Source organism: Ranitomeya imitator, chromosome 1 (assembly GCF_032444005.1).
Source record: "Ranitomeya imitator isolate aRanImi1 chromosome 1, aRanImi1.pri, whole genome shotgun sequence".
Taxonomy (NCBI): Eukaryota; Metazoa; Chordata; class Amphibia; order Anura; family Dendrobatidae; genus Ranitomeya; species Ranitomeya imitator.
Window position 1 is genome coordinate 634,942,271 of NC_091282.1, and position 21,133 is coordinate 634,963,403.

Sequence of the window (21,133 nt, forward strand, 5' to 3'; positions counted from 1 at the left end):
TATACACACACACACACACACACACACACACACATATATACACACATACACACACGCGCGCGCTGCTGGCAACGATACAACGATCTCCGCACACTGTCACTGATGCATCTCTCCCATGGCAACAGAATCCAGTCACGACCTATTTCTCATTGGCTGCCCGCACGCCTAAACCCGCCTCCACATCCCGTCCAGCCTTCTCATTGCGTAAAATCTCTTCCGTCCTATTTCGCTATTGGCCAGCTATGACGTCAGCGCGACATATGATTGGATCCTGCTTCTTTCTCCTGGGATAGCAAAAAAAAAAAAAAACAGGGGTCCCAGAGCCGTGACGTCAGGCGCGGTAGTCGCCATTTTGGAACGGAGAAGTCGGGGTAGAAAGATTGGGGCGCGCTGTGGAAAGTCGCCGGTGTCATTCACAGCTGTTTTTCTTCCCCTCTTCTCGAGCTGCCATCATGTCAGAAAAGTACGAAGGGGACGTGCAATTCGAGGAGACCGGAGAGGAGAAGCAGGTAATGGCGCTGTTCCTCTGTACATGAGTAACGGTGGGGTGTCAGGAGGCCTTCTAGAGAGCCTGGAAGGGGACAAGGGGCAGAGACGGTGTGGTGCAAGGAGGGGGCGCTGGTGCACGGTGTGGGGTGAGGGGAAACTAGGGGGCCTGACGTGTGGTGCGAGGGGGGGGTCTGGCGGTGCACGGTGTGGAGCGAGGGGGGGCCTGGCGGTGCACGGTGTGGAGCGAGGGGGGGTCTGGCGGTGCACTGTGTGGAGCGAGGGGGGGCCTGGCGGTGCACGGTGTGGAGCGAGGGGGGGCCTGGCGGTGCACGGTGTGGGGCGAGGGGGGGGGTCTGGCTGTGCACGGTGTGGAGCGAGGGGGGGCCTGGCGGTGCACGGTGTGGAGCGAGGGGGGGCCTGGCGGTGCACTGTGTGGAGCGAGGGGGGGTCTGGCGGTGCACTGTGTGGAGCGAGGGGGGGCCTGGCGGTGCACGGTGTGGAGCGAGGGGGGGTCTGGCGGTGCACTGTGTGGAGCGAGGGGGGGCCTGGCGGTGCACGGTGTGGAGCGAGGGGGGGCCTGGCGGTGCACGGTGTGGGGCGAGGGGGGGGTCTGGCTGTGCACGGTGTGGAGCGAGGGGGGGCCTGGCGGTGCACGGTGTGGAGCGAGGGGGGGCCTGGCGGTGCACTGTGTGGAGCGAGGGGGGGTCTGGCGGTGCACTGTGTGGAGCGAGGGGGGGCCTGGCGGTGCACGGTGTGGAGCGAGGGGGGGTCTGGCGGTGCACTGTGTGGAGCGAGGGGGGGCCTGGCGGTGCACGGTGTGGAGCGAGGGGGGGCCTGGCGGTGCACGGTGTGGGGCGAGGGGGGGGTCTGGCTGTGCACGGTGTGGAGCGAGGGGGGGCCTGGCGGTGCACGGTGTGGAGCGAGGGGGGGTCTGGCGGTGCACTGTGTGGAGCGAGGGGGGGCCTGGCGGTGCACGGTGTGGAGCGAGGGGGGGCCTGGCGGTGCACGGTGTGGGGCGAGGGGGGGGCCTGGCGGTGCACGGTGTGGGGCGAGGGGGGGCCTGGCGGTGCACGGTGTGGAGCGAGGGGGGGCCTGGCGGTGCACGGTGTGGGGCGAGGGGGGGCCTGGCGGTGCACGGCGTGGGGCGAGGGGGGGCCTGGCGGTGCACGGTGTGGAGCGAGGGGGGGTCTGGCGGTGCACGGTGTGGGGCGAGGGGGGGGCCTGGCGGTGCACGGTGGGAATCCTGGGGCTGCACTACTGAGACTGCGACTCCTGCCTGGCCCTCCTTGCCATGGAGGCTGCAGTATGTACTTTCCCAGGTGAGATCCCAGCTGACCGGATGAAAGGGCGTGTTGCTCCCAGATTCTCTCAGTGGTGCAGCCTCAGGCTTCGGGCCTGTGACTTTTAAATGAGATTGATAACAGCATGTAACTGCTTAATTCAAAACCTTCTATACCGGGGGTGTCAAACTGCATTCCTCGAGGGCTGCAAACAGGTCATGTTTTCAGGATTTCCTTGCACTGCACAGGTGATAATTTAATCACCTACACAGATAATGAGTTGGTGATTAAATTATCACCTGTGCAGTACAAGGAAATCCTGAAAACATGACCTGTTTGCAGCCCTCGAGGAATGCAGTTTGACCCCCCTGTTCTATACTCCCCCTGCAGCCGCTCCGCTCCTGCAATATCTGCACTGCTGTTCCTAGTAGGCAGTGTTGTATCATGTGACCTCTGCAGCCAATCGGGCAGACAAGACAAAAATTGCCATCTGTTTGATGTATCTACCCTAAGGCCTTTTCGCTGTTTCTTTGTTTACAGCAACACCTGATTTGTTGGCAGGAAAGAAGCTGCGCACAAATGCGTGTTTTGGTGCGTTTTTTTAATGCGGTTTTTGGGCTAACTTGTGTCTCTGTACACACTAATAAAGTTTAGTGCCCCTGGAGAAAAATAAACTACTTTCTGTAAAAGCATACCTGCAGGTCATGATTGGACTGGAAAAAAATTGCAGCATGCTGCGATTGTCAGAAATCAGATCGCATTCGGCAATAGAAGTCAATGGGTGCTAGAGAAAAATCGCACAGCACTCCGACCATGCGAGTGCTGCCTGAATGGTACACACCGGTGTCCTTTGAAAAGTCGGCAATTCAACGGCTGCGTACAGTAACATCACACTGACAGAATAGATATATACACATAGAATAGCTAGATATAAAGATGTCAGTGACTTATACCATTATTACAGTGTGTGCAGCTTACTGGACATGTATTTAATTATTAAAAGATTATTTAAAAAAAAAATGGCACGGGCTCCAATTTATTTAGCCAGCAGAGGGAAAGCTGGCACCTGGGAAGGGGGGTAATACCCATGGAGCTTCCCAGACTATTAACCCCTTCATGACCCAGCTTATTTTGACCTTAATGACCTGGCCGTTTTTTGCAATTCTGACCAGTGACCCTTTATGAGGTAATAACTCTGGAATGCTTCAACGGATCCTAGCGGTTCTGAGAGTTTTTTCGTGACATATTGAGCTTCATGTTAGTGGTAAATTTAGGTCGATAATTTTTGTGTTTATTTGTGAAAAAAATGGAAATTTGGCGAAAATTTTAAAAATTTAGCAATTTTCAAATTTTGAATTTTTATTCTGTTAAACGAGAGAGTTATGTGACACAAAATAGTTAATAAATAACATTTCCCACATGTCTACTTTACATCAGCACAATTTTGGAAACAACATTTTTTTTTTTGCTAGGAAGTTATAAGGGTTAAAATTTGACCAGCGATCTCTCATTTTTACAACAAAATTTACAAATCCATTTTTTTTAGGGACCACCTCACATTTGAAGTCAGTTTGAGGGGTCTATATGGCTGAAAATACCCAAAAGTGAAACCATTCTAAAAACTGCACCCCTCAAGGTGCACAAAACCAAATTCAGGCCTGTCCCACACGTCCAGATAATTCCGGTACCGGAAAAATCGGTACCGGAGTTATCCGCCGTGTCAGTGTGTCTGTGAGATCACGTAGGCCATCCGTGTGGCACACGTGTGCCGACTGGGTACGACACGGAGCGTGCAGGAGACAGCGCTAGAGATAAACGCTGTCCCCTGCATCTGGTGCTGAAGCCGCCATTCATATCTTCTCTCCAGCAGCGTTTGCTGGCGAGAAGATATGAAAAATCCTTTTTTTTTTTTTTTCGTGTTTAAAATAAAGATCCCTGTGCGCCCGCCCGCTGTTAATAAAATACTCACCCGGCTCCCTCGCAGCGTCCTGTCCTCGCCGCAGCTTCTCCTGTATGAGCGGTCACGTGGTGCCGCCCATTAGTGATAAATATGCGGCTCCACCCCTATGGGAGGTGGAGCCGCATATTCATGACTGTAATCGGCGGCACCACGTGACCGCTCATACAGGAGAAGGTGCGGAGAGGAAGGATTTTTCACATCTTTTCGCCAGCGAACGCTGCTGGAGAGAAGATATGAATGACTGCTTCAGCACCACGTGGTGGGGACAGCGCTTACTGTAGCGCTGTCTCCTGCATGGCACACGGACAGCGTCCGTGTGCGGTACGTGTTTTACATGGACCCATTGACTTTAATGGGTCCGTGTAATCCGTGCGCTCCCACGAACACTGACATGTCTCCGTGTTTTGCACACGGACACACGGTCCGTGAAAACACGCTGACAATGTGCAGAGACACATTGATTTCAATGTGTCTACGTGAGTTAGTGCCTCCGGTACGTGAGGAAACTGTCACCTCACGTACCGGAGCCATAGACGTGTGAAACCGGCCTCAATAAGTTTATTAACCCTTCAGGTGCTTCACAGCAGCAGAAGCAACAATTTTTTTTATTTTCCCAATGGTAAAAGGAGAAACTGGACCCCAAAAGTTATTGTACAATTTGACCCCCAAGGAACTTATCTAGATGCATAGTGAGCACTTTGAACCCCCAGGTGCTTCACAAATTGATCCGTAAAAATGAAAAAAAAAATTTTTTTTCACAAAAAAATTCTTTTAGCCTCAATTTTTTCATTTTCACATGGGCAACAGCATAAAATGGATCCTAAAATGTGTTGTCCAATTTCTCCCGAGTACGCCGATACCTCATATGTGGGGGTAAACCACTGTTTGGGCACACGGCAGGGCTCGGAAGGGAAGGCGCGCCATTTGACTTTTGAATGAAAAATTAGCTCCAAACATTAGCGGACACCATGTCGCGTTTGGAGAGCCCCTGTGTGCCTAAAGATTGGAGCTCCCCCACAAGTGACCCCATTTTGGAAACTAGACCCCCTAAGGAGCTAATCTAGATGCAGCATCGGCCATGGCTGAATTGTAATATTTCACCAATTTTTATTGGTGAAATATAACGATTGCTCTGATTGACTTTTTCACTTTCAACAGCCAACAGCGAATAACCCCCTCCCCCCCGGGCTGAAGTACCACTCCCCTTGTCCCTGTAGGTCGGGTGAAATTACAGTTAACCCTTTCACCCAACCTGCAGGGACGCGATCATTCTGTGACACCGCATATGCGTCACAGGTCGGATTGGCACCGACTTTCAAGACGCATACGCTGTCACAGGTCGGGAAGGGGTTAATATCAGTTTAAAGCTGTATACTTAGCCTTTGCTGGTTATTAAAACGGGGAACCCCGAAAAATGACGTAAGGGTTCCCCTATAATTAGTAACCAGCAAGGACTAGGCAGACAGCTGCCCCAGAAAAGGTGCATCTCAGGCCTCTTTCACACTTCCATTTTTTACAATCCGTCACAATCCATCAAAATGTTGAAAAGACGGATCCTGTGCAGATTGTAAAAAACGGGTGCACTGGGTCTGTTTTTTGACGGATCGGTCGAGGCTATGTGCAGACGTTGTGTATGCGTTTTTGCCGCGTTTTTCCGCTGCGAAAACGCTTACACAGCACTACCCAGGTTAAAAAATAATTAAATAAAAAATCATGATATTCTCACCTTCCGCCGTCCCCCACAGCCTTCCCGATGATCCCATTCCCAGTAATGCCTTGCGACAATAACCTGATTACTTAGCGGTCTCGTGAGAGAGCTACGTCATCACAGGTCATTGTCTCCCAAGGCATTACTTGGAACGGGAGCTGCCGGCAGCATCGCGAGCATCCGGAAGGCTGTGGTGGACGCCTGAAGGTAAGAATATCACGATTTTTTTCCTTTTTTTTATTATTTTTAACATTATATCTTTTTACTATTGATGCTGCATAGGCATCATCAATAGTAAAGGGAGCGAGAGAGAATTTCCCTGAAGGGAAATTCTTCCACGCATGCTCAGTTTCAAAAGCCGGAACCCGTCGCTGGTTTTCTGCTTTTGACAGTCAGCGACGGATCCTGCGCCAATAGGCTTCTATTATAGCCAATGACGGACAGCGCAGGAACCGTCGCTGGGCGATTTTCCGACGTACACAAAAAACGTTCCTCTGTGCGTTTTCTCTGCCCGACGGACAGCAATTTTACGACAGATCAGCACACGACGGATGGCCATCCGTCACAATCCGTCGCTAATACAAGTCTATGGGAAAAAACGGATCCAGCAGAAACATTTGCTGGATCCATTTTTTTCACAAAACTGCGCATTGTGATGGAAGTGTGAAAGAGGCCTTATAGATCAGCCAATTCTTGCACTTCGCCTCGCTCTTCCCACTGCCCTGTGGCGGTGACAAGTGGGGTGATGGGGGGGGGGGGTTAATGTCACCTTTGTATTGTCAGGTGACATCAAGCCCACAGGTTAGTAATGAAGAGGCATCTATAAGACGCCCCATTACTAACCCCATAGTCATATTGTATAAAAATACACCCAGAATAAAGTCTTTTAAATGAAAGAATGACAGACTTTAAAAAATCTTAATTAAACCATACTTACTACATCGCCCATTGTCCCCCACAAGAGAATTAAAATAGCAACTATATTCCTCACCTTTCCGCTGAGAAAATGATAATCCATTTGTCCCACGACTGTTCTAGCTCTGCTACATGTCTGCACCGTGAGCAGGAAAACGTACTCTTGCGGTGCCGTCTGAGAGGTCACATCCTGCTGTCCTTGACTTTTCTGCATCAAAAAACGCTGCAAAAAAATGATACCTGTGTTTTTTCAGCATTTTTTCACCACCCTTTCAAGTCAGTGGGTATAAACGCTGAAAGAAGTGACATTCTCTATGTCCAAAAAAAGAAACAATGCAAAGCACAAAATCCTGATGACAACAATGTGTGTGCATGAGATATCTGAAAACTCTTAGGCTTTGCTGGTAATGGAAAAAGCAGCTGAAAATTGGCATAAAAAAAGCTGCAAAAAACGCCCAGTGTGAAATTAGCCTTAAAGTCTGTGTCTCTGTGTCCGTCCCTTTAGCCATATCAAAATTTTAGATTTACGAGTATAAGACCTGAAGACCCTAAGAGTTCACTTCGGTACAGAATAATGCAGGGCCGGGTGCCTGGTAAAAGCTGCAGAGTAATGGCCTTGTGGGCCGAGTGTGGACGTGTGCACCATCTGCTCAGGTCAGATAAGAGGGAAACGAGTGTATGCAGGAAAGTGCAGACGATTATCGGCCTCACACGCGTTCCACAGGTTCCCTATATGTTTGTGAGAGTCATTGTAATACAGACAACAGCTGCTCAGGACTACCCCCAAATCAGCCAGAGAGGAAGGCAGCCAATGAGAAATGGTCTTGGTGAGCTCCTGCTGTCCTTGTTACAATGGACTGCTCCTTATTTGAGGTAATACCGCACTCCACCTGTAGTGGCCACTGCAGGAAAAGTTTCCAGCTAATGACCACCTGGCATTTATGGAAATCTTCAACCTCTGATATCTCTTCTATTCAGGACTCCCAAGAAAAGGAGACAGTGACGCCTGAGAAGGCGGAGGAGCAGAAGCTGAAGGCCAAATACCCCAATCTAGGGCAGAAGCCGGGAGGCTCCGATTTCCTTATGAAGAGGCTTCAGAAAGGGGTAAGTGGTCATGTGTCTACCTCCTAATAACAGAAGGGGATACCATGCCCTAAACCAGGGATGGGGAATCTTTTTTTTTTTTTTTTCTTTTTTTTTCTGCCAAGGGCCATTTGGATATTTATACCATCCTTCTGGGCCATACAAACTCGGCCCACAAAGTGCATCTTGACTCTGGCACTGGTGTGAGGACATAATCTTTCATTGCATGCCCATCAATGTTCAGTAGTGAACACTGCGTGTATGTGTGTGTGTGCTAACAGAGCATGAAGAAATTAATGAGCTGGTTGTAATCAAAATACAGCTCTTACCCAAGAATGCGGTCCCTGAGAATCTGCTCGGGGGCCTGATAAAAGGTCATCGAGGTTCCCCACCCCTGGCCTAAAGTATGCCATTAATGCAAAGAGGTCTGTCTTGGGCCTCTCCCATGTCCTTCGTAGATATTTACTTTTCAGCATTTTTTTAACAAATATAAATAAAAAGTACCGTATTTTTTGGACTATAAGGCTAGATTTTAGAGGAGGAAATTAAGGAAACAAAAATTGAAGCTAAAAATGTGGTTAATTCTGTACTTAATATCCTCTGTCCTGATATATTTTATCCCATCCTGATACACATGGCCCCACTCATCCCTAGCCTGGTGTGCATGGCCCAATCCAAAAACATTAAAAAACAAACCATTTCACTTACCTTCCCGGCACTCCCTTGCAGCATCTTGTTCCAATGCCAGCAGCTGCTTTATTCTTGTAAGCAGCGCATGGCAGGGATGTCATGCACTGTTTGCAAGCTGGAAGGCAGCTGCCTGAATACTCAGTGCTCTGCATGCCGGGACCGTGTGCGCGCAGAGCAGTGAGTATTCATTGCTCATTAATAGTGGGGCACAGTGTAAGCAGGAGCCTTCCTGCAGCTGCTGGTGGTCACGTGTGCCGCTACTTAAGAGAAAAAAATATTCACCGCATTCCACTCCCATGTGCGTGGAATGCAGTGAATATTCATTTCTCTTTAGCAGCGGGCACAGGAGTTGGCCTCAGCAGCAGCCGGCTCCTGCCTCTGTAACGCGCTGCCACCTCCCCACCACAGCCAGAGCTGGTACATTCGGACTACAAGACGCACCCCCCATTTTCCTCCATGGTTTTTGGACGAAAAAACTGCGTCTTAGTGATATACCGTATTTTTCGAACTATATCATGTGCTGTATGAAGCACAGAGCTGCACTCGCTGTGCTGCTGGCTATAAAACTGACCTCTACAATGTAGATGGCCTGATCTTTCCTCTATATATAGTGAACATAATACAGGATGTAACTCAGGATCAGTACAGGATCAGTAATGTATGTACACAGTGACTGCACCAGCAGAATAGTGAGTGCAGCTCTGAAGTATAATACTGTATGTATCTCAGGATCAGTAATGTACAGTTCTGCTCAAAAGTTTACATACCCCAGCAGAATTTTTGCTGTCTTGACCTTTTTCAGAGAATATAAATGATAACACCAAAACTATTTTTCCACTCATGATTACTGGTTGGGTGAAGCCATTTATTGTCAGACTACTGTGTTTTCTCTTTTTAAATCATAATGACAACCCAAAACATCCAAATGACCCTGAACAAAAGTTTACATACCCCATTTCTTAATACCGTGTATTGCCCCCTCTAACATCAGTGACAGCTTGAAGTCCTTTGTGAAAGCAAAAATTCTGCCGGGGTATGAAAGCTTTTGCACACAACTGTATGTACACCGTGGCTGCACCAGCAGAATAGTGAGTGCAGCTCTGGAGTATAATACAGGATGTAACTCAGGATCAGTAATGTAATGTGCGTACACAGTGACTGCACCAGCAGAATAGTGAGTGCAGCTCTGGGGTATAATACAGGATGTAACTCAGGATCAGTAATGTAATGTGTGTACACAGTGACTGCACCAGCAGAATAGTGAGTGCAGCTCTGGAGTATAATACAGGATGTAACTCAGGATCAGTACAGGATCAGTAATGTAATGTACAGTGGGGCAAAAAAGTATTTAGTCAGTCAGTAATAGTGCAAGTTCCACCACTTAAAAAGATGAGAGGCGTCTGTAATTTACATCATAGGTAGACCTCAACTATGGGAGACAAACTGAGAAAAAAAAATCCAGAAAATCACATTGTCTGTTTTTTTAACATTTTATTTGCATATTATGGTGGAAAATAAGTATTTGGTCAGAAACAAACAATCAAGATTTCTGGCTCTCACAGACCTGTAACTTCTTCTTTAAGAGTCTCCTCTTTCCTCCACTCATTACCTGTAGTAATGGCACCTGTTTAAACTTGTTATCAGTATAAAAAGACACCTGTGCACACCCTCAAACAGTCTGACTCCAAACTCCACTATGGTGAAGACCAAAGAGCTGTCAAAGGACACCAGAAACAAAATTGTAGCCCTGCACCAGGCTGGGAAGACTGAATCTGCAATAGCCAACCAGCTTGGAGTGAAGAAATCAACAGTGGGAGCAATAATTAGAAAATGGAAGACATACAAGACCACTGATAATCTCCCTCGATCTGGGGCTCCACGCAAAATCCCACCCCGTGGGGTCAGAATGATCACAAGAACGGTGAGCAAAAATCCCAGAACCACGCGGGGGGACCTAGTGAATGAACTGCAGAGAGCTGGGACCAATGTAACAAGGCCTACCATAAGTAACACACTACGCCACCATGGACTCAGATCCTGCAGTGCCAGACGTGTCCCACTGCTTAACCCAGTACATGTCTGGGCCTGTCTGAAGTTTGCTAGAGAGCATTTGGATGATCCAGAGGAGTTTTGGGAGAATGTCCTATGGTCTGATGAAACCAAACTGGAACTGTTTGGTAGAAACACAACTTGTCGTGTTTGGAGGAAAAAGAATACTGAGTTGCATCCATCAAACACCATACCTACTGTAAAGCATGGTGGTGGAAACATCATGCTTTGGGGCTGTTTCTCTGCAAAGGGGCCAGGACGACTGATCCGGGTACATGAAAGAATGAATGGGGCCATGTATCGTGAGATTTTGAGTGCAAACCTCCTTCCATCAGCAAGGGCATTGAAGATGAAACGTGGCTGGGTCTTTCAACATGACAATGATCCAAAGCACACCGCCAGGGCAACGAAGGAGTGGCTTCGTAAGAAGCATTTCAAGGTCCTGGAGTGGCCTAGCCAGTCTCCAGATCTCAACCCTATAGAAAACCTTTGGAGGGAGTTGAAAGTCCGTGTTGCCAAGCGAAAAGCCAAAAACATCACTGCTCTAGAGGAGATCTGCATGGAGGAATGGGCCAACATACCAACAACAGTGTGTGGCAACCTTGTGAAGACTTACAGAAAACGTTTGACCTCTGTCATTGCCAACAAAGGATATATTACAAAGTATTGAGATGAAATTTTGTTTCTGACCAAATACTTATTTTCCACCATAATATGCAAATAAAATGTTAAAAAAACAGACAATGTGATTTTCTGGATTTTTTTTTCTCAGTTTGTCTCCCATAGTTGAGGTCTACCTATGATGTAAATTAGACGCCTCTCATCTTTTTAAGTGGTGGAACTTGCACTATTGCTGACTGACTAAATACTTTTTTGCCCCACTGTATGTACACAGTGACTGCACCAGCAGAATAGTGAGTGCAGCTCTGGGGTATAATACAGGGTGTACCGTATATACTCGAGTATAAGCCGAGATTTTCAGCCAACTTATACTCGAGTCAAGGTGGGTGGCAGGGTCGGCGGGTGAGGGGGAGAGGGCGCTGAGGCATACTTACCTGCTTCCAGCGATCCTGGTGCTCCCCGCCTGTCCCACGGTCTTCGGTGCTGCAGCTCTTCCACTGTTCAGCGGTCACGTGGGACCGCTCATTAGAGAAATGAATAAGCGGCTCCACCTCCCATAGGAGTGGAGCCGCCTATTCATTTCTCTAATCAGCGGTGCCGGTGACCGCTGATAGAGGAAGAGGCTGCGGCACCGAAGACAGCTGTCCGGGAGAAGGAGCCGGACGCCAGGAGTAGGTAAGTATCCCATATTTACCTGTCCACGTTCCAGCCGCCGGGCGCCGCTCCATCTTCCCGGCGCCGCTCCATCTTCCCGGCGTCTATCTGCACTGACTGTGCAGGTCAGAGGGCGCGATGACGCATATAGTGTGCGCGGCGCCCTCTGCCTTATCAGTCAGAGCGGAGAGACGCCGGGACCGGACGCTGTGAGCTGCAAGCAAGAAAGGTGAGTATGGCGTTTTTTGTTTTTTTTATTGCAGCAGCAGCAATGGCAGAGATTTATGTGGAGCATCTATGGGGAAATATGAACGGCGCAGAGCACTATATGGGGCACAGCTATGGGGCAATATGAACGGTGCAGAGCACTATATGGCAGAGCTATGGGGAAATATGAACGGTGCAGAGCACTATATGGCAGAGCTATGGGGAAATATGAACGGTGCAGAGCACTATGTGGCAGAGCTATGGGGCAATATGAACGGTGCAGAGCACTATGTGGCAGAGCTATGGGGAAATATGAACGGTGCAGAGCACTATATGGCAGAGCTATGGGGCAATATGAAAGGTGCAGAGCACTATATGGCAGAGCTATGGGGAAATATGAAAGGTGCAGAGCACTATATGGCAGAGCTATGGGGAAATATGAACGGTGCAGAGCACTATATGGCACAACTATGGGGCAATAATGAACATGCAGAGCACTATATGGCACAGCTATGGGGCAAGAATGATCTATTTTTATTTTTGAAATTCACCAGTAAATGCTGCATTTCCACCCTAGGCTTATACTCGAGTCAATAAGTTTTCCCAGTTTTTTTGTGGCAAAATTAGGGGGGTCGGCTTATACTCGGGTCGGCTTATACTCGAGTATATACGGTAACTCCGGATCAGTACAGGATCAGTAATGTAATGTATGTACACAGTGATTGCACCAGCAGAATCGTGGGCGCAGCTCTGTAGTATAATACAGGATGTAACTCAGGATCAGTAATGTAACTTACAGTATGTACACAGTGACTGCACCAGCAGAATAGTGAGCGCAGCTCTGTAGTATAATACAGGATGTAACTCAGGATCTGTAATGTAATGTATGTACACAGTGACTGTACCAGCATAATGGTGAGTGCAGCTCTGGGGTATAATACAGGATGTAACTCAGGATCAGTAATGTAATGTATGTACACAGTGACTGTACCAGCAGAATAGTGAGCGCAGCTCTGTAGTATAATACAGGATGTAACTCAGGATCAGTAATGTAATCTATGTACACAGTGACTGCACCAGCAGAATAGTGAGTGCAGCTCTGGAGTTACACTCTGTATTCCCTTGGTTTGGAGTTGCATTATACAATATATATTATGCAGTAATTATGGCTCGGTGGCCTACTGATGAGTTATTATCTGAGCTGGCTCTCATGTTCTGTGGTAGTTCATTAATGAGCGATAAATCCCGGCCGTGTGATGCTTCCTTCCTTCTAGATACTGCAGCACATCATTCCTTAAAGTGAACTTGTCATCGGGAAAATCGGTATATCCCTGTAGATATGGTGTTTAACCCCTTCCTGACCCATGACGCCACGTAGGCGTCATGAAAGTCGGTGCCATTCCGACCCATGACGCCTATGCGGCGTCATGGAAAGATCGCGTCCCTGCAGATCGGGTGAAAGGGTTAACTCCCATTTCACCCGATCTGCAGGGACAGGGGGAGTGGTAGTTTAGCCCAGGGGGGGTGGCTTCACCCCCTCGTGGCTACGATCGCTCTGATTGGCAGTTTCACTTTCAACAGCCAATCAGAGCGATTTGTAATATTTCACCCATTATAACGGGTGAAATATTACAATCCAGCCATGGCCGATGCTGAAATATCATCGGCCATGGCTGGAAATACTAGTGTGCCCCCACCCCACCCCACCGATCGCCCCCCCCAGCCCTCCGATCTGGCCGGTACACTGCTCCGGCTCCCCTCCGTCCAGTGCTCCGCTCCCCCCCCCGTGCTCTTGTCCGCTCCCCCCGTGCTCCAATCACCCCCCCCGTGCTCCAATCACCCCCCCTGCACTCCGATCCACCCCCCGCCGGTGCTCCGTTCCACCCCCCCGTGCTCCATTCCAGCCCCCCCGTGCTCCGTTCCAGCCCCCCCGTGCTCCGTTCCACGCCCCCCGTGCTCCGTTCCACGCCCCCCGTGCTCCGTTCCACCCCTCCCGCACTCCGATTCCCCCCCCCCCGTGCTCCGATCCCCCCCCCCCCCGTGGTCCCCCCCCCACCCCATCATACTTACCGATCCAGCCGGGGTCCCGTCCGTCTTCTCCCTGGGCGCCGCCATCTTCCAAAATGGCGGGCGCATCCGCAGTGCGCCCGCCGAATCTGCCGGCCGGCAGATTCGTTCCAAAGTGCATTTTGATCACTGAGATAGATTATATCTCAGTGATCAAAATAAAAAAAATAATAAATGACCCCCCCCCCTTTGTCAACCCCATAGGTAGGGACAATAAAAAAATAAAGAATTTTTTTTTTTCCACTAATGTTAGAATAGGGTTAGGAGTCGGGTTAGGGCTAGGGGTAGGGTTAGGGCTAGGGTTAGGGTTTCGGTATGTGCACACGTATTCTGGTCCTCTGCGGATTTTTCCGCTGCGGATTTGATAAATCCGCAGTGCTAAACCGCTGCGGATTTATGGCGGATTTACCGCGGTTTTTCTGCGCATTTCACTGCGGTTTTACAACTGCGATTTTCTATTTGAGCAGTTGTAAAACCGCTGCGGAATCCGCACAAAGAAGTGACATGCTGCGGAATGTAAACCGCTGCGTTTCCGTGCAGTTTTTCCGCAGCATGGGCACAGCGATTTTTGTTTCCCGTAGGTTTACATTGAACTGTAAACTCATGGGAAACTGCTGCGGATCCGCAGCGTTTTCCGCAGCGTGTGCACATACCTTTAGAATTAGGCCATGTGCACACGGTGCGGATTTGGCTGCGGATTCGCAGCAGTGTTCAATCAGGTTTACAGTACCATGTAAACATATGAAAAACCAAATCCGCTGTGCCCATGGTGCGGAAAATACCGCGCGGAAACGCTGCGTTGTATTTTCCGCAGCATGTCAATTCTTTGTGCGGATTCCGCAGCGTTTTACACCTGTTCCTCAATAGGAATCCGCAGGTGAAATCCGCACAAAAAACACTGGAAATCCGCAGAAAATCCGCAGGTAAAACGCAGTGCCTTTTACCCGCGGATTTTTCAAAAATGGTGCGAAAATATCTCACACGAATCCGCAACGTGGGCACATAGCCTTAGGGTTAGGGTTGGAATTAGGGTTGTGGTTATGGTTAGGGGTGTGTTGGGGTTAGGGTTGTGGTTAGGGGTGTGTTGCGGTTAGGGTTGTGTTTAGGGTTATGGCTACAGTTGGGATTAGGGTTAGGGGTGTGTTGGGGTTAGTGTTGGAGGTAGAATTGAGGGGTTACCACTGTTTAGGCACATCAGGGGTCTCCAAACGTAACATGGCGCCACCATTGATTCCAGCCAATCTCGTATTCAAAAAGTCAAATGGTGCTCCCTCACTTCCGAGCCCTGACGTGTGCCCAAACAGTGGTTTACCCCCACATATGGGGTACCAGCATACTCAGGACAAACTGCGCAACAATTACTGGGGTCCAATTTCTCCTGTTACCCTTGTGAATCAAAAAAAATGCTTGCTAAAACATAATTTTTGAGGAAAGAAAAATGATTTTTTATTTTCACGGCTCTGCGTTGTAAATGTCTGTGAAGCACTTGGGGGTTCAAAGTGCTCACCACATATCTAGATAAGTTCCTTTCGGGGTCTAATTTCTAAAATGGGGTCACTTGTGGGGGTTTCTACTGTTAAGCCACATCAGGGGCTCTGCAAACGCAACGTGACGCCCACAGAGCATTCCATCAAAGTCTGCATTTCAAAACGTCACTACTTCACTTCCGAGCCCCGGCATGTGCCCAAACAGTGATTTACCCCCACATATGGGGTATCATCGTACTTAGGAGAAACTGGACAACAACTTTTGGGGTCAAATTTCTCCTGTTACCCTTGGGAAAATAAAAAATTGCAGGCTAAAAGATCATTTTTGAGAAAATAATTTTTTTTTTTTTTCATGGCTCTGCGTTATAAACTTCTGTGAAGCACTTGGGGGTTCAAAGTCCTCACCACACATCTAGATTAGTTCCTTTGGGGGTCTAGTTTCCAAAATGGTGTCATTTCTGGGGGATCTCCAATGTTTAGGCACACAGGGGCTCTCCAAACGTGACATGGTGTCCGCTAATGATTGGAGCTAATTTTCCATTTAAAAAGCCAAATGGCGTGCCATCCCTTCCGAGCCCTGCCGTGCGCCCAAACAGTGGTTTACCCCCACATATTGGGTATCTGCGTACTCAGGACAAACAGGACAACAATATTTGGGGTCCAATTTCTCCTATTATCCTTGGCAAAATAGGAAATTCCAGGCTAAAAAATCATTTTTGAGGAAAGAAAAATTATTTTTTATTTTCATGGCTCTGCGTTATAAACTTCTGTGAAGCACCTGGGGGTTTAAAGTGCTCAATATGCATCTAGATAAGTTCCTTGGGGGGTCTAGTTTCCAAAATGGGGTCACTTGTGGGGGAGCTCCAATGTTTAGGCACACAGGGGCTCTCCAAACGTGACATGGTGTCCGCTAAAGAGGAGCCAATTTTTGATTCAAAAAGTCAAATGGCGCTCCTTCCCTTCCAAGCCCTGCCGTGCGCCCAAACAGTGGTTTACCCCCACATATGAGGTATCGGCGTACTCAGGACAAATTGGACAACAACTTTCGTGGTTCAGTTTCTCCTTTTACCATTGGGAAAATAAAAAAATTGTTGCTAAAAGATAATTTTTGTGACTAAAAAGTGAAATGTTCATTTTTTCCTTCCATGTTGCTTCTGCTGCTGTGAAGCACCTGAAGGGTTAATAAACTTCTTGAATGTGGTTTTGAGTACCTTGAGGGGTGCAGTTTTTAGAATGGTGTCACTTTTGGGTATTTTCAGCCATATAGACCCCTCAAACTGACTTCAAATGTGAGGTGGTCCCTAAAAAAAATGGTTTTGTAAATTTCGTTGTAAAAATGAGAAATCGCTGGTCAAATTTTAACCCTTATAACTTCCTAACAAAAAAAAATTTTGTTTCCAAAATTGTGCTGATGTAAAGTAAACATGTGGGAAATGTTATTTATTAACTATTTTGTGTCACATATCTCTCTGGTTTAACAGAATAAAAATTCAAAATGTGAAAATTGCGAAATTTTCAAAATTTTCGCCAAATTTCCGTTTTTATCACAAATAAACGCAGAATTTATTGACCTAAATTTACCACTAACATGAAGCCCAATATGTCACGAAAAAACAATCTCAGAACCGCTAGGATCCGTTGAAGCGTTCCTGAGTTATTACCTCATAAAGGGACACTGGTCAGAATTGCAAAAAACGGCAAGGTCTTTAAGGTCAAAATAGGCTGGGTCATGAAGGGGTTAAACTGCAGGGTAATAGCATTACTAAGGCTACTTTCACACTTACATTTATTTATAGGCATCACAATGCGTCGTTTTGGGGAAAAAAACGCAGGATGCGTTTTTTTTCCCATAGACTTGTATTGCCGACGGATCGCGGCGTATGGCCTCAAGTTGCGTCCGTCGTGCACTGGATGCGTCGGGTTTTGGCGGCCCTTCGTCTCAGAAAAACGTTCAAGGGAATGTTTTTCTGTACGTCGCATCCAGTTTTCACATCTGCGCATGCCCGGCAGGAAATGTCTATCTCTGACTCTTTCCTGCCCGGCAACGCAGATGGAAATGTGAAAGCAAGCACTTCCGTCGGTACGTCACACCGACGCTTCGTGACGGGTGACTACCGACGAAAGTGTGAAAGAAGCCTAACCTGTCCGATGCCCGCTGCCCGCACTTGGCCAAATGCTGCAGGGAGAAAATGAAGCTATTCCCTCCGACGGTGTTCTGGATTCAGTCACTGCTTTGAGTATAGAGGGTGTCCGCTGTCAGTCAGGAACCGGGGTTGCAGTTACAGCCGACCATTTGTATACACAGAGTAGTGACTTAACCCACCACAGCGCCATGACTGAAAACGGAACTCTGCCAGGGGAAATAAAGATAATTTTCTCCCTACAGCGTTCTGCTATGTGCAGGCGCCTGGCAGGTTAGAAATGCTATTACCCTGGAGATTAACCCCATATAGTTAATAGTGTTTTTTTCTTTAACATCTTCACCCATGAAGCCTGTTTTCACCTTCAAGACCAAACCAAATCACCGGAGCGTCGCAAGGAGAGGGAAAGTCGTGTTCCGACGGACGGTGAGTATATAACTATTTTTTATTATTTTTAACATTAGATCTTTTTACTATTGATTCGGCATAGGCAGCATGAATAGTAAAAAGTTGGTCACACAAGGTTAATAGCAGCATTAACCGAGTGCGTTACACCGCGGTCAACGCTGCCATTAACCCTGTGTGAGCGCTGACTGGAGGGGAGTATGGAGCGGACACTGACTGCGGGGAGGAAGGAGCGGCCATTTTTCCGCCGGACTGTGCCCGTCGCTGATTGATCGTGGCAAAACAGCCACCACCAATCAGCGACTTGGATTTCCGTGACAGACAGAGGCCGCGACCAATGAATATCCGTGACAGACAGACAGACAGACGGAAGTGACCCTTAGACAATTATGTAGTAGACTAGATGGTGGCCCGATTCTAACGCCTTTGGTATTCTAGAATATGTATGTATGTACAGTGGGGCAAAAAAGTATTTAGTCAGTCAGCAATAGTGCAAGTTCCACCACTTAAAAAGATGAGAGGCGTCTGTAATTTACATCATAGGTAGACCTCAACTATGGGAGACAAACTGAGAAAAAAAAAATCCAGAAAATCACATTGTCTGTTTTTTTAAACATTTTATTTGCATATTATGGTGGAAAATAAGTATATACTACGTGGCCTGTTCTATATACTATGTGGCTGCTATATACAGTGGGGTAAAAAAGTAGGCAGTATCAATAGTAAAAAAAAAAGTTGGTCACACAGGGTTAATAGCAGCGTTAACTGACTTCGCTACACCGCGGCATAACACGGTCCATTAGCGCTGCCATTAACCCTGTGTAAGCGCTGACTGGAGGGGAATATGGAGCAGGCACTGACTGCGGGGAGGAAGGAGCGGCCATGTTGCCGTCGGACTGCTCTCGTCGCTGATTGGTCGTGGGCATTTTGCCACGACCAATCAGCGACTTGGATTCCATGACAGACAGAGGCCACAACCAATGAATATCCGTGACAGACAGAAAGACGGAAGTGACCCTTAGACAATTATATAGTAGATTGAGTAATGCTAGTGTCTTATATCGCAGGTTAGTAAAAAGACGTATTATGGTCACTAAAAGGTTAAACTAATCTCACAAAATAGTTAATAAATAACATTTTCCACATGTCTACTCTACATCAGCACAATGTTTGAAACAATTTTTTAAATTAGGGAGTTATAAGGGTTAAAAGTTGACCAGCGATTTCTAATTTTTGCAGCAAACTTTACCTCACATTTGAAGTGACTCACAAAAATGTTACGTGAGTTCAAAATTTATTTTCACAAGGATAGTAACAGTAAAAAATGGACCTCAAAATTTGTTATGCGATTTCTCTTGAGTACGCAGATACCCCATATGCGGGTAAAACTACTGTTTGGATGCATGGCAGGGCTCGAAAGGGAAGGAGTGATGTTTCGGAACGCAGACTATGATGGAATGGTCTGCTGGTGTCATGTCTCGTCTGGAGAGCCCCTAATGTGCCTAAGGCTTCTCTCACACTTCAGTTGTTTGGCGTCAGTCACTTCCGACATAGTGACGGATCCGTCACAATTGTTGAGAAAACGGTTCTAACGGATCCGTTTTTTTGACGGATCCGTTACTTGGGGGTTGTCTGTGAAAAGTATCTACGTTTTGAGAATGTGCAATTGAAAAAGCGGATTGGGGATTGGGGGACGGATCCGCCGAAATGACGGTCGCGACGGATCCGTCGCCCATAGGCGGCCATTCTATGGAATGGTGGATGCGACGGATCCGTCGTGATCCGTCATTTCGGCGTTGACAAAAAACGTTATAATGTCCGTCTATGTCTAGATGACGTCAGCCAAATTTCGACGGATCCGTCGCATGGCGGATAGAACGGACGAGCATCCGTCACAATCCGTCGCTAATGCAAGTCTATGGGAAAATAACTGATCCGTCAAAAAAAAAGACGGATCCGTTATTTGAGGAAAATGGTGGTTTTAGACTGACGCCAAACAACTGAAGTGTGAAAGAGGCCTAAACAGTAGAATTTCCCCTGAGTGACCCAATTTTGGAAACTACCCTCAGGGAATGTACCTGTGTGGTGAGCGCCTTGACACAATTTTATAATGTTGAACTGTGAAAATGAGGAAAAATATATTTTTCCCACAAAAATGTTGTTGTTTTAGCCCCATTATTTTCATTTTCACAAGGATAGCGGGAGAAAATGGATACCAAAATTTGTTAGGCAATTTCTCCTGAGTACGTACCCCGCTCATAATGGAAGAAGCGCCCAATTGGAGTTCAGATTTTGCTGGAATGGTTTGAGGGTGCTATGTCACATTGGCAGAGCCCCTGAGGTGCCAGAACAGCAGAACCCTTCCCCCATAAGTGGCCCCATTTTCCAAATTATAACCCTCTGGGAATTTATCTACAGATGTAGTGACAATTTTGATTCCATGGGTGGTTTCCAGAAAGGATAATCAGTGGATATGGCTGGGTGAAAATTGCAAATCTGTTTCAGCTCCCAGTACGTTATGCCCAGCCTTTGTTTCTGGAGACGCGCACCTATAAATTAGGCAGGCTCTCAACACTACAGAAATGCTAAATGTGGTTCAGGCACACTGGGGCTCAGAAGGGAGGAGGGCATTTGGATTTGGGAGCGCAGAATGAAAAAAATGAACAGCATGTGAAGAATCGGTTTTATTTTTTTACGCCGTTGTGCAGTATAAGTGATCAGGCAACGTTATTCCCTGAGTCGGTGCCATACCAGATTTATATTGTTTTATATTTTGCTGCTGTGACAGATTATATGACAGATTATATTTATAAAAAAAATTGGAACAGCATCAAATACTACCTTGAAAATGTGCAAAGCTTCCCCAACCACTGTTCAAATGGCTCTTAAATATAAAGATAAAAAAAGGAAAAAGGCACAAAAAATGAAAAAAAGGGACTTTATTGCCCAAACGGCATGGCAACGTTTAGGATGTGTATAAATAATTAGATCCGAGACACATATATAAGTCCTCAGACGGACAGAACAACACTCCAAAACAGTATATATCATCCGAAGAAAGGAGTCACGAAACTGCCACTTCAAATATATAAAAGTAACAACATTTATTGGTAACCATTAAAATGCTCAATAGACATACACAAACATATCATAGATAGGGTAATATTGTGAATCACGGATATAGGTAACAGTACCAACAGGCACAACTAAAATCTATGGCTTGAGGTCACAGGTTCACTGAAAGCGCGTATATAGTGAGTAGTAATACATGACTAGTCCAGCTTTGGACCCGTAAATGAATACAAATCTAAATCAACATGTAGGACTGGACCTCACCCATGTCAGCCGAGTTGTGGAAGTGGTCACGCCAGCCCCTA

The 21,133-nt window shown here is 47.3% G+C and overlaps 1 protein-coding gene across 1 annotated transcript in view; it reads left to right on the forward strand.

Annotated features, from left to right (window-relative positions):
* The first annotated feature begins 325 nt into the window (after window positions 1–325).
* Window positions 326–21,133, forward strand: part of ENSA (endosulfine alpha) — a 40,284-nt gene continuing 19,476 nt past the window's right edge. Inside the window, exons 1-2 of the mRNA XM_069727020.1 lie at window positions 326–509; window positions 7,331–7,456. Coding sequence (XP_069583121.1) covers window positions 453–509; window positions 7,331–7,456 — 183 coding nt within the window. The 5' untranslated portion in view covers window positions 326–452. The remainder of the gene's footprint in view (window positions 510–7,330; window positions 7,457–21,133) is intronic.